The 21,713-nt window shown below is 41.4% G+C and overlaps 1 protein-coding gene across 1 annotated transcript; it reads left to right on the top strand.

Moving 5' to 3' along the window:
• The first annotated feature begins 231 nt into the window (after positions 1-231).
• On the top strand, positions 232-20,277 carry CCDC181 (coiled-coil domain containing 181). Its single transcript, XM_077807315.1, has 5 exons — positions 232-375; positions 14,872-15,816; positions 17,865-18,011; positions 18,644-18,798; positions 20,113-20,277. The coding sequence occupies exons 1-5, from the start codon at positions 232-234 to the stop codon at positions 20,273-20,275; spliced, it is 1,554 nt and encodes a 517-aa protein (XP_077663441.1). The 3' UTR covers positions 20,276-20,277.
• The last annotated feature ends 1,436 nt before the right edge of the window (positions 20,278-21,713 follow it).

Genomic DNA, 21,713 nt, shown 5'->3' with positions numbered 1-21,713 from the left:
AAATATCTCCCTACTTCACGGGTTGAAAGGCTAAATCCATTCACAATGGAAACCCCATTGGGAGCCTCTCTTGTAAGGTGCTATAGAAATACAGTAGCTAGGTGGTGGTATTGTCCACCACTTTACCTATATGCCACAGGTATCAACAGTATATTGTTGTGTGTCAATAAAAATCTTATGAAAATAAGGATATTTTCCCCTCTTGTAGCATTGCTGTAACACAAAGCCAAAATGAGTGACAAGAAAGACACTAATGACTTAAGAGAGGCTGGTGATTCAACAGAAAGTGCAGAATATGAGGATGATTTTGAAAAGGATCTTGAGTGGTTTATTAATGAAGAAAAAGAAGATGACGACGACCCTGGGGAAACAGAGGTATTTGATTAGGAAAATGCTAATTATTTTACAATAGACTTGCAGATTTTTAACAACTTGAACCCCACATACGATCAATGCAAAGTTTGATTTGAAATATGTATGTAATTGTAAACATGCTGATAGTTAACTAGGAAAAGGGTATTCAGGATTCTAGTTGAAAGAGATGCGGTGTACATGGCTTTTCCAGTTACTCAGAGCATTCTGGTCTTTAAAATAGAAAAGCCAATATTCCCTATAGGGACAAAGAGAATGTGCTTGGATCAAAAGTACTTCTTCCATTTCCTAGCTGGTGGTCTTGAAGCATTTGTGCAACTCCCATTATGAATTTTTTATGTTGCCTCATACCACTTTGCTACTCAAACTTTGGTTCATTCCAGATTACATGAAGATGAGAATATGGAGGGATGCAGTGAGAGAGGAATTAGTGCCAAAATGGAAGCTGATTATGAAATTCATTATTTGATAGCCTATCTCAGGCAGGCTATGTTTGGTACTGCCCTCCTACCACTCTTGTTATTATTCTCTCCTTCCTGGCCTCTGTTGAGTGGAGGGACTGAAAGACCCTCCCCAATGGGATGCTAACAACAGAAATGAGCGCCATATCCTCCAGTTCAAGTGTAAAACCACATGGGATAGAACTCCCAAGTCCTACTCTTGCTGGGCCTTTTGGAGACCACAACTTTCACATCATCACCTCTGGAGGCATGCAATCAGTTCTAATAGAAGGCTGAGCTCATAAGAGTAGGGACTTTTTCCTGTAGCTTGCATCTCATCTGTGTGGTATATTTTAGCTATGTGACTGTTTTCTGTGTACTGCACCTTTGAATCTCTAAGGATGGCTATTTTGTATTCAGTTCAATGCAGACTGTAATAGGTGGGGGAGACTGTGCTCTCTCATAGCGACTTTACTTTTGTTCTTTCTTTTTTTTTGTTTAAGTTAACAGATCAGACTGAGAGCAAATGTTTGCTTTTTGTGTATGGAAAACGGGTTTGTGTTGCCCTCCTCTTGGCCCTTTATAGCATAGCTACATAGCATATGCTATGTTTTAGGTCTGTAATCGAGTGACTCAATTGATTCAATCTTCCTGGTCACTCGATTACAGGCCTAAAAGTGGCAATACTACAACAAAAAAAACTTCAAAAACAGACTCCACCGAGAGACTGCTGAATTGGAATTAATTTGCAAACTGGACACCATTAAGTTAGGCTTGAATAAAGACTGGGCGTGGATGGGTCATTACACTAAGTAAAACTATTTCCCCATGCTTATTTTTTCCCCCTACTGTTACTCACACCTTCTTGTCAACTGTTGGAAATGGGCCATCCTGATTATCACTACAAAAGGTGGGGTTTTTTTTTGTTTTTTTTCCCCTCCTGCTGATAATAGCTCACCTTAACTGATCACTCTCATTATAGTGCATGCATCCGATGAAGTGGGCATGAAAGCTTATACTCAAATAAATTTTAGTGTCTAAGGTACCACAAGTACTCCTCGTTCTTTTTGCTGATACAGACTAACATGGCTACCACTCTGAAACCTGGCACAAACTGGTCTCTGGCGCAATTTGTTACTTTTCTGTTCCTGAACTTGCTTAAGCAATCTGAGCATGCTCAGTAACATCTGCTGAAGCCTCTGCCCTTACTCTGCTCTCACTTGGAATCATGATGTGTGCTGTCTTCTGTTCATACGGACTAAAAAGGTGCAGAGGGGGCACACTGGAGAGGAGGAATAGGCTGAATTTGTGCAGGAGAGAAAACTGTATACACAGGGGGGTAAAACAGACAGAATATGGGGCAGAGAGTCAAAATCAGGGATGGGGTAGAAGTGGGGTTAAGAAAGGAGTAGAGGCACTGCCAAACAGTGGCAAAGGGGAAAAACACCAAAATAGCAAGGGGCAGAGAGGATGAAAGTTACCCCAAATGGGGTGAGCAATCTGTAGTGTTTGCAGAATTAGGATATAGTTGGCAGATGGGCTTCTCCACCCATATCCCCAGCAGGACAGCACATCTCATCTGCTTCTCAGGGCCAGCCAGAAAGGATAAGGAGTGGGGTGGGGGTGGCAGGGGCTCCTGGGAAGGGATAGTAGAGAGGTCCCTTGCGACCTGAAGCTCCTGACCATGACACAGAAGTTCCAAAAATACCTAAAGTAACATTTACAGTAACTGGTTTTCAAATATCAGTAATGTGACATTTTTCCCCTTTTTTTAATTATTAATTATTGCATGAACATGGCAAAAATCTGTTTTGTTTGTGCTACAGAGTAACAGGTATGTCTACACTGCCCATGTTACAGTGCGGCTGCGGCAGAGCTGTGACATGGGCAGTGTAGTCACACTTTATTGCAAGCTGAGAGCTCTGCAAGCGATAAAAAAAAATAACTACCCCAAACGAGGGGTGGTAGCTTTATAGCCGGGAGCACAGCTGTCTATACTGGTGCTTTTCCGCGCTAAAACTTTTGTCGCTGAGGGGTGTGTTTTTTCCACAACCCTGAATGACTAAAGTTTTGGCGCTGAAAATAGCAGTGTAGATACAGCCTAAATATAAGAATCTTGAATAGAAGTGTTTGATCAGCTCTGCTAGAAGTAGAATGCTTGAGACCTGCTTCCAGCTGAATGGTCCACTATTGGCGCAATACTGCACAATAATAGAGGTCTTTAAAACTCCCTGGACACACATTTACATGATACCCGTTGTAGTAGGTCCTGTCAGAACTAGGCATTTTCTGAAGTCCTTAAATACACATTTACATAATCCATACTTTAAGCAGTCCTGGAATACTTATTTACACAATCGAGTGTGATCTCTCAAAAAAGCAATTGCAATCAATTGTCTACTCTCCCACAGTTCTGAGAGGGGTTTGCCTCTTTTTAAATAGAAAAGTGTAAGTTTTCCCAAGGACAAAAATGTAGTCCTCAGTGGAGTTTGTAGCCTGCTCAGCACAAAGTTTAGAGGGAATGTTGGCCACAGTCTCGTCGCTGACAGGATCTCACCCCCCCCCCCCACTCCCCTTCCCGTTTGGAAAAGCAGCAAAGGAGTTTGTTATGCAGAACAGCAGGAACTTATGAAGATGATTGAATTTTACTTAAGATCACGTAAGAGATGAATAAGGCATTCAGAGTACCTTTTCATTAGACTCTACCAGGACTTATGGAGGTGAGCTTCTGTATGGTACCAGTAGTGTTAGAGGGGATAGTTATCTACGTAGCACTTTGTCTTCAAAGTGGGGTATAGACATTAACTATATGGTGTTGGTTTATTTCTATATAGCTGTGTTTTCCCTCTGACCCCCTTTCTACTCATATTGGTTCTGTTGTGTACCATGCAACAGAGAAGCAAGCCATCAGTCAGCCAGCCCTTTCCCAATCATCTTCCTCCTCCCTTCTGTCCTACCTCCACTTCCTTTCCTCTTTTCTCCTGTTTTGTCAAACTGCAATCCTGTTGATTTAAAAATGTCTTAAAACTCATGCATCTTATTTTTAATTAAAAACTTAAGCCACATTTTTCTATAAATGGTACATATACAGAGAAATATGATTCCAGAGGTCCCTCATTTGTGTAAATAAGATCACAACCCTAGAAGTCATGTGCTCTGTGCAGAAACAGAGAAACAACTGAATGTTATTATCTGGGATTATTTCTCCATTCATTTGAACATGTCACACATAATATGTATGCAAGGTTTGATTGTTATGCCATTAACATTCAGACATTCAGAATTATGGTTACCACACCAGCCTTAAAGATACCAATAAAATAAGGCATATGTCCTATATTTTTTAAAAATTCTTCACTTGTATTACAAAATACCTTTTGATAAATTTCAACTGAAGTAATTAAAAAAAATCCAAGTTAATTAGTTCCCCAGTTTGTTTGTTTTGCTTTTTACATTTCTCTTAGTTTGAAACATAAGGATGATTAGTCTGGTTCACTTTTGTTTGTACTATCATCCACGTCCAGTGAACTTTAGCTTCTAGATTTTGGGCACCACCACATTACTGCAATGTTTGGGTTGCAGCCACTGCAGGGGATTTTTTCTCCTGTAAACTACTTAAATTAGAAGAAGAAACTTCAGCTTTAGTCAGTCTTTTTTATTTTCTTCTCTTGATGAGGTAGTTGTACCAGCCTCATCTTCGTATCCTGATGAGTTTAAATCCTTTTGTGAATTGCTGAAGAGCATTGCTGACTCCGTTCAAATTCCATTAGAGGAATTACAGAGGACTCATGACAAATGGGTACTAGAAACTGTTACCGCCTTTCATAAAATACTAATTCACACTTTTATCTCCTACAGTCCATCTCCTTGTCCATTTTTAGGAACCCCTCTACTGAGAGGTTTCTTCTACAAGACATAGAATTTCTCTGTTACAGTTGGGGATAGTAGAAACAGTATCCCCTCAACACAGAGGAGGAGAGGCTTTTATTCCAGATACGTCCTTATTTCACAGGAGGATGAAGACCCGTTTTAGATCTCAGACAGCTAAACACTTCAGTTTGTCATTTAAGAATCAGAATGATCGGCTTAGTCTCAATAATTCCATTGCTAGTTCAATGAGATTGTTCTCGAACTCAAAGATGCTTATTTTCACCTAGATGAAAGCACACAAGAGGATCCTAAGATTTATCATCAATCCAGATTGCTACCAACACAGAGTGCTTCCGTTTGGCCTATCAACAGCACCAGAGTATTCATGAAGATGTTAGTAGTAATATCTGTGTCAAAAAGGGATAAGTCCAGTCGTATCTAGATGACTGGCTAGTCGAAGGGAGATCTTATTGAAAAGCTCAAGAGTCAGTGCCCAGTCCTCTTCATCTCTTCCAAAATATGGGGTTCAGAATAAGAACAATGCAAAGTACAGAGTTTGTAGGAGTGAGATTGGACTCTAGGGTAGTCAAAGCTCATTGGCCTTGTGAGAGGTTTCAGACCATGTCCATCGAATAAATCGACTGCAGACAAGTCATTGAATAACCGTAGGATATTGTAGCTGTCTGCAAGGTCACATTGCATTATGTACCTACATAACACCACATGACAAACTCCATCTTTGTTGTTTGTATCTTTGTTTGGATGGGAAGCCCATCTAGATGGGCCCCTAGTGCAAAGAACCTGGATTCCACAAGAATCTTGGTTTACATCAACATACTTGAACTCAGAGCAGTTTACAATGTATGCAATCAATTTCTGCCAATTATTCCAAATCAGTCCATTTAAATTATGTTAGACAACACAGCAGCAGTATATTACATAAGCAAACAGGGAGAAGGATATTCTTCCCTCCTGTGAAAAGAAGTAATAAGACTCTGGAATTGGTGCACATGCCATCAGATCACTCTGTCAGCAGTTCACTTACTGGGTGTACAAAACACTAGCAGGTAATCTCAGCAGGCATTTTTTCAGGGATCGTGAGTGACTGCTTTTTGACTAGGCGGTACAAGCCGTCTTTAGCTGTGAGGTCAGCCAGCAGTAAATCTGTTTGTAATGGACACAAACAAGAAATGTCAGAAGTTCTGTGCAAGAAAAGAACAGAGTCCAGGTTCTCTGATGGATTGCCTTTCAATTTCAGTGGTGAGAAACCCTAATGAACACATTCCTGCCAATTCCTCGTCTTCCAAGGGTACTGAGAACAATCAAAGCAAAAGTTATTTTGGTAGCTTTGAGATGGCCATGATTATCTTGGCTTTCAGAGCTGCTTCATTTTTCCATCCGTCCTATGATTTGTCTGCCTCTAACATCCTACAGCCAGTATGTCCTTTGGCCTGTGCCGCTTCCAGCAGCTCCTGTTAGCCTGGAGCAGCAAACCGCGGCCACTGGGAGCCGCGATAGGCCGAACCTGCGGATGCGGCAGGTAAACGGCCCGGCCCGCCAGAGGCTTTTCCTGCACAAGCAGGGGAACAAGTTTGGGAACCGCTGCTCTAGACAAAGGAACAGTTGGCCTTCCTGATCCATCCACCCTTCACCTGGCAGTTTGGTATTTAGATAGATGTCTGAGTTACAGAGATCATGTTCGTCTGAAGTCCAAGTAATCCTAATCAGTAGTAGGAAATGTTCTACAAGAAAATCTTATGATGCACAGTGGAAGAGATTTGTATCTGACTGATGTCAACTCTTACCCTTTTAATCTAGTATATCAGAGATTTTTGGATTACATTAGATTGTTAAAAACCTGGGATATTTCACTCAGTTCTCTTAGGGTGCATCTAGTGGCCATTAGTGCATTCCATCCATCTATAGACAATTCTACTGTATTTTTTTTTCACCTTAACACATCTAGATGACTGAAAGGCTAGGGAGAGTATTTCCTCCAGTGTTTAAACGTATGCTTATGTGGGACCTCAACCTAGTTTTGTCAGTCTTAATGAGACCACACTTCCTTGCTTTACCGGCGGTTTGGGAGTCACCTGTAGTGGAATACACATAGGGACAAGCACGCAAGAAACAAAAGTTACTTATCTTACAGTAAATGTCATTCTTTGAGGCGTGTTGTCCCTATGTGTATTCCAGTACCCACCCTCCTTTCTGTCTGCTTCAGATAACTTTTAAACTATGTGGATTCATGGTAGAGAAGGAACTAGAATGTTGGTTGATCCTGCACTGCCCTATATATCACTGGTACTGGGCACTAGGATAGGTAGGGCACATACATGGGTCAGACAGGCACTGCTAGTAAGATTTGTCTGATGTCAGAGACATGGAGCACGTGCATTAACAGTAGAATATAGATTCATAGATATTAAGGTCAGAAGGGACCATGATGATCCTCTAGTCTGACCTCCTGTACAATGCAGGCCACAGAATCTCATCCACCCACTCCTGCGATAAACCTCTCACCTATGTCTGAGCTATTGAAGTCCTCAAATCGTGGATTAAAGACTTCAAGGAGCAGAGAATCCTCCAGCAAGTGACCCGTGCCCCATGCTAAAGAGGAAGGCGAAAAACCTCCAGGGCCTCTTCCAATCTGCCCTGGAGGAAAATTCCTTCCCGTCCCCAAATATGGCGATCAGCTGAACCCTGAGCATATGGGCAAGATTCACCAGCCAGATACCCAGGAAAGAATTCTCTTTAGTAATTCAGATCCTATCCCATCACAGGCCATTGGGCCTATTTACTATGAATATTTAAAGATCAATTAATTGCCAAAATCATGTTATCCCATCATACCTTCTCCTCCATAAACTTACCGAGTTTAATCTTAAAGCCAGATATGTCTTTTGTCCCCACTGCTTCCCTTGGAAGGCTATTTCAAAACTTCACTCCTCTGATGGTTAGAAACCTTTGTCTAATTTCGAGTCTAAACTTCCCGATGACCAGTTTATATCCATTTGTTCTTGTGTCCACATTGGTACTGAGCTTAAATAATTCCTCTCCCTCTCTGGTATTTATCCCTCTGATATATTTATAGAGCGCATTCATATCTCCCCTCAACCTTCTTTTAGTTAGGCTAAACAAGCCAAGCTCCTTGAGTCTCCTTTCATAAGACAGGTTTTCCATTCCTCGGATCATCCTAGTAGCCCTTCTCTGTACCTGTTCCAGTTTGAATTCATCCTTCTTAAACATGGGAGACCAGAACTGCACACAATATTCCAGGTGAGGTCTCACCAGTGCCTTGTATAACGGTACTAAAACCTCCTTATCTCTACTGGAAATACCTCACCTGATGCATCCCAAGACTGCATTAGCTTTTTTCACGGCCGAATCACATTGGCGGCTCATAGTCATCCTATGATCAACCAATACTCCAAGGTCCTTCTCCTCCTTCGTTACTTCTAATTGATGCGTCCCCAGCTTATAACTAAAATTCTTGTTATTAATCCCTAAATGCATAACCTTACACTTCTCACTATTAAATTTCATCCTATTACTATAGTTTACAAGGTCATCCAGATCCTCCTGTATGATATCCTGGTCTCTCTCTAAATTGGCAATACCTCCCAGCTTTGTATCATCCACAGACTTTATTAGCACACTCCCACTTTTTGTGCCAAGGTCAGTAATAAAAGGAGTGGTCCCAAAACCCATCCCTGAGGAACCCTACTGGTAACCTCCCTCCAGCCTGACATAGGGACAATGCATCTCGAAGAATTCCAGGTACTGTGAGATATAGGAATCCAAAAAGTCTTAGAGAAATCTGCAGAAATGGGACATGTCAATAAACCTGGAGCTCAAAAAAGCATTTGTGTTCAAATCCTCAAATATTTCTCCTTACAACTAGGACTTTTCAGACAAAATGAGCTATTTTTAACAAATATACACGGGGGTCAAAAAATGAGAGCTGCTTGCAACTTTAAAAGCTGAGCCATGAACATGGCTTAAAAGTACTGATAAATCATTTTTCTTGATAACCATGAATGCATGTACAAAGTATTTTGTATTCCTTTATATTTAATCCTGTGCATTAGATCTTGACAGATACATCCAGTAAACTGAGTTTTATCTCTTTCCATTTTTATGCTCCATAGTGACAAAAATGAACTTTTGAACACTACTAACACCTATATTTTAATGACTCACTTCTGAGCGCTGTCCTGTTTAAGCATGGTTGAAAAATTGTGCCTTGGTCACATACTTCATATACCAAGTCTGAAGCTGATACTGGATTTTTTTTTATGGATTTTATGAGGGAGCGAAAATCAAGCGTCATGAAAACTGAGTTATAACCTTATTATGTGATCATGTACTAAAAGATCCTCTTCTGATGAATATTTGCAGAGGCTGGAAGGGGGCAGTGTGCTGTGAGAGAAGCAAAGCCCTGATTAGGGGGTGGGGCTTCTCTGATTGGCGGCTTGTTAAGGCAACAAAGGAGCCAGAGGCACAGGAGCCAGCCAGCAGAGCCAAAAACAGTGGAGTCTGAGTGGGAGTTCAGTGGGAGGGGGCAAGCTCCTGTTACTAAGGGACTAAGAGTGAGTTCTTGTGTTCTTGGGTGTGTCTGTGTGCATGTGTGTGTTCTCCAAATTGCGGAGGCTGGTAGGGGATAGTGCGCTGTGAGAGACTCTGATTAGGGGGTGGGGCTTCCCTGATAGAGGGCCTCTAAAGACAGTGAATGGGCCAGCCAGTGGCACAGGAGCCAGCACAACCAGCTGAAAACAGGGGAGTTTATAAGGGAAGTTTGTGTAAGTGGGTGTGTGGTATTTGGTTTTTTCTGTTCCTTGACAGAACCTTGGGAGGGAAGGCTATGACAAATACAGAGGCAGCAGTGGTAGTGACCCAAGGAATGGAAGAGACAATGAAGATGACCGGATGCTATGGGAGTATATTATTCTAGAGCAGGTACCCAAAAAGAACTTTGTTTGTATGAAGTGCTGCCTAATAGAGCTGATGGAAGAGAAGATCTGAGGTTTGGAGATGCAAGTGGAAACTATGGTTGAATTTCGAGAGGGGTTTCGAGCAGATGATTGCGGGAAGGCACGAGGCTTAAAGGAAAAGTCAAGAGTCACAGATGCAAGATGAAGTGGTAGACTGGGTATGGAAAGTGGTTAGTGGAACCATGTGACTATGAGAACTAGGTAGAGGAGAAGGCTAGTGAGGGAGAAATAGAGCTCAGGAACAGGTTTGCTGAGTTGGAAAATGAAGAAGGGGCACAGCAGGCAGTAACAAGGTGGGAGGGCAAGGAAGAAAAGATTGGCTAGTTCTGTAAGAAGAGGGGAAGAGTCAGTGGAGATAACCTGAGTTCAGCGCCCCGGGAGGATACAGGAGGACTTGCAGAAGATTGCAAGGGAGAACAAAAGACAAGAGGACTTGCTGCCAGAAGGAATAGGAGGAGGGCCAAAGATTCACTCCAACACGAGGAAGAGGCAGGTCTATGTGACTGGTGACTCCCTACTAAGAAGAACCGACAGGCATGTTGCCAGAGCTGATCCAGAGAACAGAGGGGTGTGCTGTCCGCTGGGAGCAAAGATAATGGATGTGGATGTGGATAATGGATGTGTGAAAAGGATCCTAATAGGAGCAGGAACGAATCCACTGATTTGTCCTTCATACGGGAACAGCTAATCTTGCTAGATTCTTTCTGGAATGCATTAAGGGAGACTATGCCAGGCTGGGGAAGACGCTTAAAGAAATAGAGGGTCAGGTGATCTTCAGTGGGATTCTTACTGTTCATAGAGGATGAGAATGAAGATGAGACAAGATTATGATGATCAACTGATGGCTCAGGAAGTGGTGGAAGGCTTTGGGATGTTTGACCACTGGGAGGCATTCATGAACAGAGGGCTGTTCTTATGGGATGGACTCCATCCGAGTAGGGAGAGAAATAGACTTCTGGGATGGAGGTTGGCACAACTGATTGAAAGAGCTTTAAACTAGGAACTTGAGGAAGACACTTATGTAATCTCCATGCCTGATTCTAATGACCAGGAGGAAAATCAAGGAAGAGAATACATCAGTGGAGAAAGGAACAGCAGTGGGTAGGATAACAGACATTAAGAGGAGAGAGAGTTGTTGTTAGTGCTGTGGCGTGGTGCTGTTCTCGGAGCTCCAGTGTCAGCTGCACTAGCAGACGGTGCAGCATGTTAATTCAGCAGACCTCAGTGTTGCTCATAAGAGAGACCACAGGCTCGGTTCAGTGGCAAAGGCCCTTGGACAGGCTTATTGTCAACAAAGCATGGTACCAGCGCCCCATAGGAGCTACAGGTACACTGACACATGTATGCCCATGACAAGGTACCCCCTCAGTCAGTACACCAGGATGCTGTCCCCTTGGTGATTACAAAGTTGCCCCTCCTATGACTTCTCCTTTTATACATTAATACAAACATGTTACGTATTATACTCCAGACATTGTTAGTTGCCACCCTTATCCTTGTTCCTGCTAGTTTGAATAAAACATTCTTATCCATTGTCCTGTCCATCACATCTTTATCTTATGAGGGGTCAATGTGTTCTTGTACTATTTCTTTGGGATGCGTTTAGGTAGTTTTTTGAGAGATCTGTGTTTTTTATACCATTCTCTCCAGTCAGGAATGTGCTTACTTGGTGTTAGCTGATACCTAGTGTGTTGTTTTGCCAAGGCCAGGCCTACTCTGGTTCACAGCCTTTGGCTCACACTGCTAGTTATGCCTACGGCTCCAGCAAGGCATACAGTAGTGTCAGTACCAATGAAGCCAACAGTCAGGTAGGCAATACTGGCAGTAGAATGACTACCCAATTGGGTGAGGAATCTGGGCAAAGCCAAGCAGAAACAACTAAGATATTTGTATACCAGTGCAAGGAGCCTGGGTAACAAAATGGAGGAATTAGAACTACTGGTGAAGGAAGTGAAACCAGATATTATAGGGATAACAAACATAGTGGAATAGTAATCATGACTGGAGTCCAGTTATTGAAGGGTATGTGTTGTTCAGGAAAGACAGAAGTAAAGGTGGTGGAGTAGCATTGTATATTAATGATGAGGTAGACTGTAAAGAAATTAGAAATGATGGAATGGATAAAACAGTCTGTGTCAATATCACTTTCGGGAAGAAAACTACCAGAGGTTCCCCTGGGATAGTGCTTCGGGTATGCTGTGGACCCCCGGGATCTGATTTAGATATGGATAGAGACCTCTTTAATGTTTTTAATTAAACAAAGACTACCGGCAATTGTGTTATTAGGGGAGACTTTAGCTTTCCAGATATAGATTTGGAGGACAAGTGCTACTAATAACAGTAGAGCCCAGATTTTTCTGCATGTGATAGCCGACATTTTTCTTCACCAAATAGTTAGTGAACCGAAAAGAGGTGAGGCCATTTTAGATTTGCTCTTGGTGAGTAGTGAGGACCTCATAGAAGATCTGATTGTAGGAGGCAGCCTTGGTTCAAGTGATCATGAGCTAATTCAGTTTGAACAAAAATAGATCTGCAACTAGGGTCCTTGATTTCAGAAGGGCAAACCTTAAAAAATTAAGGGAATTAGTTAGGGAAGTGGACTGGACTGAAGAACTCAAGGAACTGAATGCGGAGGACACTTGGAATTATTTAAGTCAAAGTTGCAAAAACTATCTGAAGCCTGTATCCCAAGTAAGGGGAAAAAATTTGTAGGGAAGGGTTACAGACCAAGCTGGATGAGCAAACATCTCAAACAGGTGGTTAAGAGAAAACAGAGAGCCTACAAGCAATGGAAGATGGGATGGATCAGCAAGGAAAGCTACCTCTTGAAGGTCAGAAAGTGCAGGGAAAAAGTGAGAACTACCAAAAGCCAAGCAGAGTTGTACCTTGCAAAGGAGATTAAAATTAATAGTAAAAGGTTCTATAGCCATATAAACAAAAAGAAAGAAAACAAATAGTGGGAACACTGAACACTGAGGATGGGGTGGAGATTAAAGATAATCTAGGCATAGCCCAACACCTAAACAAATACTTTACCCTTATTAAAAACTAAGGCAATGAGAAGATTAGATACAATGGCAGGGTGGCTAATGAGGATACGGAATTAGAAATTACCAGACCCAAGGTGAAAGTCAAACTTGAACAATCTAATGGGACTAAATCGGGGGGGGCATCCAAGAATATTAAAGGAACTGGCAAATGAAATTGCAAGGATTTTAATCGATCTATGAATTTAAGACTGGATAATTGCTGCTATAGTACCTATTTTTAAGAAAGGAAAAAAGTGACCTAGTAAACTACAGGCCTGTTAGTTTGACCTCAGTTGTATGAAAGGTCTTTGAACAAATGTTGAAAGAGAAAATAAAGGATACAGAGGTAAACAGTAATTGGGATAAAATACAACATGGTTTTACAAAAGGTAGATTGTGCCAGACCAACCTGATCTCCTTTGAGAAGATGCCTGTTTTTTAGACAAAGGAAACGCAGCAGATCTGATCTATCTAGATTTCAGCAAGGCATTTGATACAGTTCCACATGGGAAAGTTAGTTAAATTGGAGAAGATGGGGATTAATATGAGAATTGAAAGGTGGATAAGGAACTGGCTAACAGGGAGACTACAATGGGGACCTTACTGAAAGGTGAACTGTCAGGCTGGAGCGGGGAGGTTACTAGTGGAGCTCCTCAAGGATTGGTCTTGGGACCTATCTTCATTAACATTTTTATTAATGACCTTGACACTAAAAGTGGGAGTGTGCTAATAAAATTTGAGGAAGTCACAATGTTGGGAGGTATTGCCAATATGGAGGAGGACCAGAATATCATGCAAGAAGATCTGGATGACCTTGTAAACTGGAGTAATAAAAATAGGATGAAATTTAATAGTGCAAAATGCAAGGTCATGCACTTAGGGACTAACAAGAATTTTTGCTATAATGGGGGGACTTATCAGTTGGAGGCAACAGAGGAGAAAGAGCTGGGTATATTGGTTGATCACAGGATGATATGAGCTGCCAATGTGATGCGTGTGTGAAAAAAGCTAATGCAGTCCTACAATGCATCAGGCAAGGTATTTCCAGGAAGTGTTAGTACCATTATACAATGCACTGGTGAGACTGCATTTGGCATACTGTGTGCAATTCTGGTCTCCCACATTTAAGAAAGATGATTTCAAACTGGAACAGGTTTAGAAAAGGGCTACTAGGCTGATCAGAAGAGTAACGTACCTTATGAGATGTTATAACGTACCTTGGCTTGTTTAGCCTAACCAAAAGAAGGCTGAGGGGAGATATGATTGCTCTGTATAAATACATCAGAGGGATAAATACAAGAGAGGGAGAGGAGTTATTTAAGTTAAGCACAAATATTGATACAAGAACAAATGTATATGAACTGGCCATCAATAAGTTTAGGCTTGAAATTAGACAGATTTCTAACCATCAGAGGAGTGATGTTCTGGAACAGCCTTCCAAGGGAAGTAGTGAGGGCAACAAACCTAACGTTTATCTAGACTGAACTTGATAAGTTTATGGAGGGGATGGTATGATGAGAATGCCTATAATGGCATGTAACCGATGTGTGACTGCTAGCAACAAATATCTCCAACCACCGGTGATGGGACACTACTGGGGGAGAGGTCTGAGTTACTACAGAGAATTATTTCCCAGGTATTTGGCTGTTGGGTCTTGCCCACATGCTCGGGGTCTAACTGATTGCCATATTTGGGGGCAGGAAAAATTTTTCTTCGGGGTCAGGTTGGCAGACACTCTGGGGGTTTTTCACCTTTCTCTGCAGGATAGGGTACGGGTCACTTGCAGGCTTCAAGTACTGTAAATGGTGGATTCTCTGTAACTTGAAACCTTTATCATGATGTGAGGACTTCAGTAACTCATCCAGAGGTTATTGGTATGTTACAGGAGTGGGTGTAGTCTGCAATGTTCAGGAGGTCAGACTAGACGATGATGATGGTCCCTTCTGGCCTTAAAGTCTGAGTAATATGCTCAAAGGGGCATATTCAGTTCTTTGCCATGGGAGCTTAAACTGTAAATTTCCTGATTTCTGTGGTTTTAGAGTCCCAACCTCAATGATATATTATGCATGTATAAACTACCCAGTGTTAGTTTTTAACTTATTAGAGAGGTTATTTCTTATACAATTTAAAAAGGAGGACTCACTTTCTTTTTAAAACCCTGATCAGAATGAAGAGGATGTAGAGGCAAATATTGACGAAGACAATGAGGAAAGAGAAGAATGTGTAGATCAGCTTCCTCAGCCTGATGCAGATCTGGAGGAGAGTCCACCAAATGAAGAAAAACCTGTATCCGTACCCGAAGTTAAACCATTGGATCATACATCTGATACTGACAGTGAAAGCTCCATCCAGGAGTCCAAGCTGGAAAACCAGCAGGAACTGGATGAGGAAGATGATGAAGAAATAAAGCGCTATATTTTGGAAAAGATCGAAGAAGCCAACAAGCTGCTGGAGAACCAAGAACCTCTGGATGAGAATAGAGAAAGGAAACTAAAATTCAAAGATAAATTGGTAGATCTGGAAGTTCCCCCTCTAGAAGATACGGAAGCTTATAAAAATGATCCTGAAAGTGAAGAGGCTGTTTCAAGTAGGCTGTCTCAACTGCATATTTCTAATGAGGCAGGACTGGAAAGCATGTCTTTTTCACTTAATGGTGGCAAGGATGAGGAACACAAGGATGGCAAGATCCTAGTAGAGAAAGATGGGAAGTTTGAACTCTTGAGTTTACGTGATATTGAAAGCCATGGCTTTTTGCCCCCGATAAGTGTTTCTTTCACTGACATTGAAGCTCAACCTATTTCTCCTAAGTTTTCCCATTCCATTATTTTTGGCACTCCCAGTCTAAGAAAGGAAGAGCCTTTAGTGCAGCAAGGGGTAAATACTTTCTTTCCCATTGGAGAAGAGTTTGTCTGTTTCCCTAAGCCTCCACCTAACCCTAAGTATCGCCCAAACTCAGCTATCAACATTGCAAGAAGTGGGGGAATGGGAAGAACTCCCCGTAGGGTGCAGTCTGCAAATGTTCCTTTGAGAAGCTCCACCTACAGTCTTTCACCCAAACAAAAAGAGATGCAAAAACAGATGCAACAAAGGAAAGAGAAACTAAGGAAAGAGGTGAGAGTACAAAGGAAATAACCAGAACATAGTGATCACCAGACCTTCTGTGTTTCTTAAACTTAATGGGAAATATTGCTTCTCAAAAGCCATTCAGTTGATCATTTCTTCCATTTCCCCAACAATATAATAATACTTTGCACTTATAAACCAAATCCACAAAAAACCCTCTTTCATTAAAAACTAGTTAAGGCAACGCTCATGCATGGAAAGCAAGGAAACGTCCATTTAATATATCCATAAACATGCCTACCCCCATCACATTCACCATTTTCACTGACACTCTTCCTTTCTGTTCATAAGTCCCATACATCTCCATGTACAGTAACTGAGTACACACACATGCCCCACACGCCATCACATTTCAATCCAAAACCTTAACTCTGACCTGTGTGATATTGTTAGAATCTGTATGCTGAATAAGTATGTGAGATATGGTTTTCCCATGGGGACCTGTTTGGGAGTTAAAGGTTTGCATTGAAGTGTGATTGTAAGGAATGTGGTGTGTGTAGTGTGTTGATGGATATGTTGGCAGTATATGGAACTTATTTAAAGAGCGGCAGAGTCTGCTGGTGAATGTGGTGTGTGGGGGTGAAAGTATGCGAAAGAAGGCTATTGTAACTGGACATTTCCTTGCTTTTAAAGGTTTGTGTGGGTGAGTGTTGCCCTCAAGCAACCTCAAAGGTTTCCTTTGTGGGAATTACTTGCGTTTTTTATGTAGGGGTTCAATGGAAAACAACTCAAGTACTCAACTCTCAACGCTGTTCTGTAGGACAGCAATTTCAAACAAGACATAGGGCTTGTCTACGCTGGAAATGTTGCCGTGCCATTGCTGCAGCAGCGCTTCACTGAAGGCACTCACTGCCTACACCGATGGGAGGTCTTCTCCTATCGCCATAATTAATCCACCTCCCCAAGAGGCGGGAGCTAATTCTCCTGTCGACCTAGTGTTGTCTACGCTGGGGGTTAGGTCGGTTTAACTGCATCTTTCGGGGGAGGCAGATTTTTTTTTTTTTCACACCCCTGAGTGATGTAGTTCTACTGATCAAATTCCATTGTGTAGAACGGGCCTTAGACAGACCTATTTTAGAAGGCTAGGTCAGTGCCTTTATTTTATAATCATGTACTAAAGAGAAGAAACTGTACTAGGATTCCTCTTGGCTCTCAGGAAAATAATATGTAGCAGGAAAAGTAAGTTTCTGAAAGATTAAATGTGTAGCAGAGACCTCAAAAATGTGTAACAATTGTCAGTTTTTGAAGACAATTGCTAAAAGATTTCAGGGAAAAAGATATTTGGATTTCAAAGGAGTGGTATTTTGGTATTTTGAATTTGATGGGTGCATAGCTTTTGTGCCAAAGAGGAACAAAATTTCATGAGACAAAATTTCTGAATAGTGTGGTTTATTGGAATGCTTGGCAATGACCAAAATATCCTCAAACATTCACAGACCTCTCAAAGACTATTTTCTACTTTTTAAAAAAAGCAATCCACCATGTTAGCTTCAGAGAAGTGTTAAGCTATCAGTGTCTCCATGATTAAATGACATTCTCCTCAACCCCAATGCATGGTCACTCCAGAAACCTCTATTATAGGCTAATGCCTGCAGTCACAAATACTGTTAATTTTTAGTGTCTGTCTAGGCAGGAGAAAATTTGTAACGAATTTTGAAAACAGGTCAGTGAAACTTATTTTAAACCACTTAGAGCCATAGGATAGATCTGGTTTAAAGTGTCCTCACCCACTTCTACTGAACCTCCAGTGATTTGAGACAAAGCATGGAAGGCTTCTGGAAATTGAGGTTGTAATAATAATGGTTAGAATGAAAGCCTCCAAATATAACCTTAATCATAGAGGTGCTCAAGGCCAGTTTTCTCCTCAAGATAGTATTGACTTGATGTGTCCGTTGATTATTCCCATTTCTCTCAGTATGTTTTAGGGCAAGTAATTCAGACTATTTGTGGTGTTTGCTCTGACGCTGAACCCCTTTGCATGTGTCAGAGTAACACCTTTCTTGTAAGATATTACTCAATCCTTAATTTCACACAAGGAAGCAGCACAAAAAAAACAACAGGAAGAAGAAAAGAAGAGAGAGAATGACATGGTCTTTAGAGCTTGGTTGCAGAAGAAAAAAGAACAAGTGCAGGAAGAGAAGCGAATTCAGCGTGCAAAGGAACTAGAAGGCTCAAATAGTAGAGTAAGTTAAGACCTCTCCATCCCATACATGTTAAGTGTGCTGTAGGTATTCAGAAAAATTGAAATTTACACCTATTTTGCTCAGCTCAGCATTATAAAAATGAACATAGCAAGGAATATTCCATGTTTGCCACACTGTTTTCTCTTAAAAGTGCTAGAACTGCTCATACATTGGAATTTTCCAGTTTTAACAGGATGAACTTGAATCATGCAACAAGCTGTGCTCATGTGACCTTAAGTGATCCTAGGACCATAATGAGAAATGTTACTATATTGCATTTTAATATGATGATGATTTAGCTTTGCCCTATGGTGAATCACAACCAGGAACTAATGTTTGTGAAGTGTCTCCATTAGCATTTATTTACAGTTGTGTTAGCAAGCAATTTACACGCGTTACAACACAGCCAAAACCTCTAGTCTTAGAACCAGGGCTTTGTGTCTCAGGTTCTAAAATGGGGGCAATAATACTTAGTAAGGTTATGAGGCTAAATTCAGCATTGTTTATAAAGTATGTTTCATAACCTGGGATGGAAGATGCTAGAGAAGTTCAAAGTAGTACTGTTATATTACTTTCAAAGACAAACAGCATATTTAATTGTGTGTGTATGTATGTGCGTGCTCTTTATATAGCAGGAGAACAGAGATCCAGAGGAAGCTTTCAGGTTATGGCTTAAAAAAAAGCACCAAGATCAAATGAAAGAAAAACAAATGGAAATCCTTAGACGCCAGGAACAGTGCCTGTACTTCCTTCCAAGAACAGAGGACTGTGACAGAGCCTTTAAACAGTAAGTCTGTGGCTCTTATTTTCTACGGAGCAAGGAAATCTGAACGTTGTGTCTTTCAGCAACTTAAATTATAAAATTTATTTTATAATGCAACTTTATTTGTTAAGCATCTGTTATGAAAGCTACATTTCAAAATGTTTGAAAGGGAAACAACATATTTTGAATGAAGTGAATTATAGTGGCTGGGGAAAGAAGTGAAGAGGAGGTTTTCAGCAAAGATTTGAGAACTAGCCTCCCCTTTGTTCCTATGGGTGTAAGAGCCTTCTTCTGTGTTGTTCCTAACATCTGGTATAGCCTCACTCTTTCTGCCTCATTGATGCTCACTCTTCTTCCAAATTTCTCCTTTAAAACCTCTCAATTTCTTTTTCCCTGTCATTATTTAATGCAAGTATTTTGGGATGCTATTTGTATGAAAAATCTACAAAATAAGGCTGGTTTATACTATAGCTTCTAGCTAAGGTGCACAACCCAGTGCTGAGTGACTTTCACCTAGTAAAGAAAGTCCAGCTAATGTTTAAAGCAATTAAAATATCTAGATCTGATGCTGGCTGAAAATCCCTTTACTATTTTAGTTTCTCTAAACCAGAAAGCAAGATGTTGTGAAAAACATAGCTTACTGTCTAATTTTTAACCTTTGTAAAGTATGTGGGGGACATTCTTCCTCAGAATTGAAGACAGAACTGGCCTATCAGATGTGCCATCCTTTGATCACAGAAATGGAGTCCTTTACATTCTTCAGACGATGAAAACTACATCCCTTTTAAGCCCTGATGTTTTGGGGGGCCTGCAGCCTGAATATCCACAGATGCCTAGGGCCAGTCCTGACTAGAGTCTGGTGAACTCACTTTCAGTTCCTCTGACCCTCCTCCCAACCATATTGTACTCCTCCAATTGAAGCTTTCAGCCAGTGCCCTCCCCAGCCCCCTCCCAACATCATCAATTCCTGCTGGTTCCCAGCCTGCTGATCAAGGTGTGACCCCATAGTAGGAAGTTGTATTGGGAACATAGGCTGTAGATCAGTAAAGGTTTCTGGAAACGGGACTGCATTTGCTTCAGGCAAAGGTCCCACTCTTCCTTCTCACTGCTGACACTCTTGTAGATCTGTCCCACTAGTTTCCCCGATATGCTTTGACCCTAGAAAACAATTAATTCCTGGATGTAGCCTGTTTGCTAAGTGATGCAGTGGCTTTAGTTAACTCTCCCCATTAAGAGAACAGTTGTCTGCTTTGAATACAGCCAGAAGTGATGGCCAGTGAGTGGTCAAAAGCTTTTTTTAATCACTATCAGTGCTTCCAAACTTGTTTTTCTCCACAGATGGCTAAAAAGAAAGAGACAGGAAAAGCGAGCAGAGGAACTGGCTGCCAAAGAGCGATCGAGGCAACTTAGGCTAGAAGCCAGAAGAGCAAAACAAATCCAGAATATCCTTTGCACCATTTCTGAACCTAAATCCTTCCGCTTCACAGACCATTACAGCTGAAGGTTTGATGTGTCTCGAATATTAGTGTCAGCTGACATACCTATTATGGCTAGAGCTGCAGTTCTTGACAGCCAGTGCCCTTTTATGGTATTTGAAAATCTTTAAATAATGGTTTAAAAATTTTCTCTTAACTGACAATACATTTACTACTTACCATTTATATATTTATTTATTTAGAATTTGAAATGACAAACCTGATTCTGTTGTGTATATGACTCAGCAGTGCTCTCAATCCCACTGAGCCAAAGTGAGAATAAATATCCATATAGCTGTGGCAAGTTTGCTTTGCTTTAGTTGTTTGGTATGTTCATGCAGGGGTCAGTGTACCCTATATTTATCTTCGAAGAGACCACAATGGACAAAGTGACATCTCACAGTAGAGTCACTATTTCATTCTTCCGTTTCTGGGCTAACTTATATAGCTCAGATTACATTCTGAGCTATATCTTCTTAATGAACCCTTCCAAATTGTACTTACTGACAAGAAGTAAAAGATGAGTCCTTTCCTTGCCACCCATCCTGGTAAAGGGCGGGGAGAACATTCTATGTCAGGGCTCGTTAATTTGAGAGTTTTGCAAGGGTGCTTTAATTTGTTCCATGGCTGGTTGTGCAAGAGGTTCAGACTACATTGATCAGTGTTCCTTCTCTTCTACCTTTAGAATCTATTAATCTAATTCCGGGGTGGCCAGCCTGAGAAGGGGCCAGAATTTACCAATGTACATTGCCAAAGAGCCACAGTAATATGTCAGCAGCCCCTCATCAGCTCCCCCGCTGCTCCCAGGATCTCCTGCCTACTGGCAGCCCTGCTGATCAGCACCTCCTGATCAGCTGTTTTGTAGCATGCAGGAGGCTCGGGAGGGGAGGGGAGAAGAGCGAGGGGATGAGAAGGGGTGGAGTGGGGGCAGGGCCTGTGGCAGAACCAGGGGTTGAGCAGTGAGCATTGGAAAGTTGGCAACTGTAGCTCCAGCCTGGGGGTTGGTGTCTATACAAGGAGCTGCATATTAACTTCTGAAGAGCAACATGTGGCTCCAGAGCAACAGGTTGGCCACCCCGATCTAATTGTTAAAGCAGACCAAGCTGGAACAACTTTGGCTCTAATTTCTGTGTCCCTGTCTTGATAATCTAAAAGTCATGCTGTTCATTCCACCATCAATGTAGGAATGGCTGTATTTCTTTTTTTTAAAAGAGTAAATATGAACCATTTTTCAAACTGTTTCAACTGATGTCATTCGAGTTCTTTGCCCACACCTTTAGTGAGCACATAAGTATTCATGCTCACAAGTGGTATGGGCTTTACAGTTTTTAGCCTGGTCTACACTACACCATTTAATGTAACCTACGATTAACTGGCTGGCTCTAAACATGGTGTGTATCCATACCCAATATAGTTAACTCTTAATAACAGTGTTTCAAGCCTTGCATACACGGAACATGGGTC

This window comes from Eretmochelys imbricata, chromosome 1, assembly GCF_965152235.1.
Source record: "Eretmochelys imbricata isolate rEreImb1 chromosome 1, rEreImb1.hap1, whole genome shotgun sequence".
Classification (NCBI taxonomy): domain Eukaryota; kingdom Metazoa; phylum Chordata; order Testudines; family Cheloniidae; genus Eretmochelys; species Eretmochelys imbricata.
Note: the sequence above shows the minus strand (reverse complement) of the source record. Positions and strands in the feature narration are given on the sequence as shown.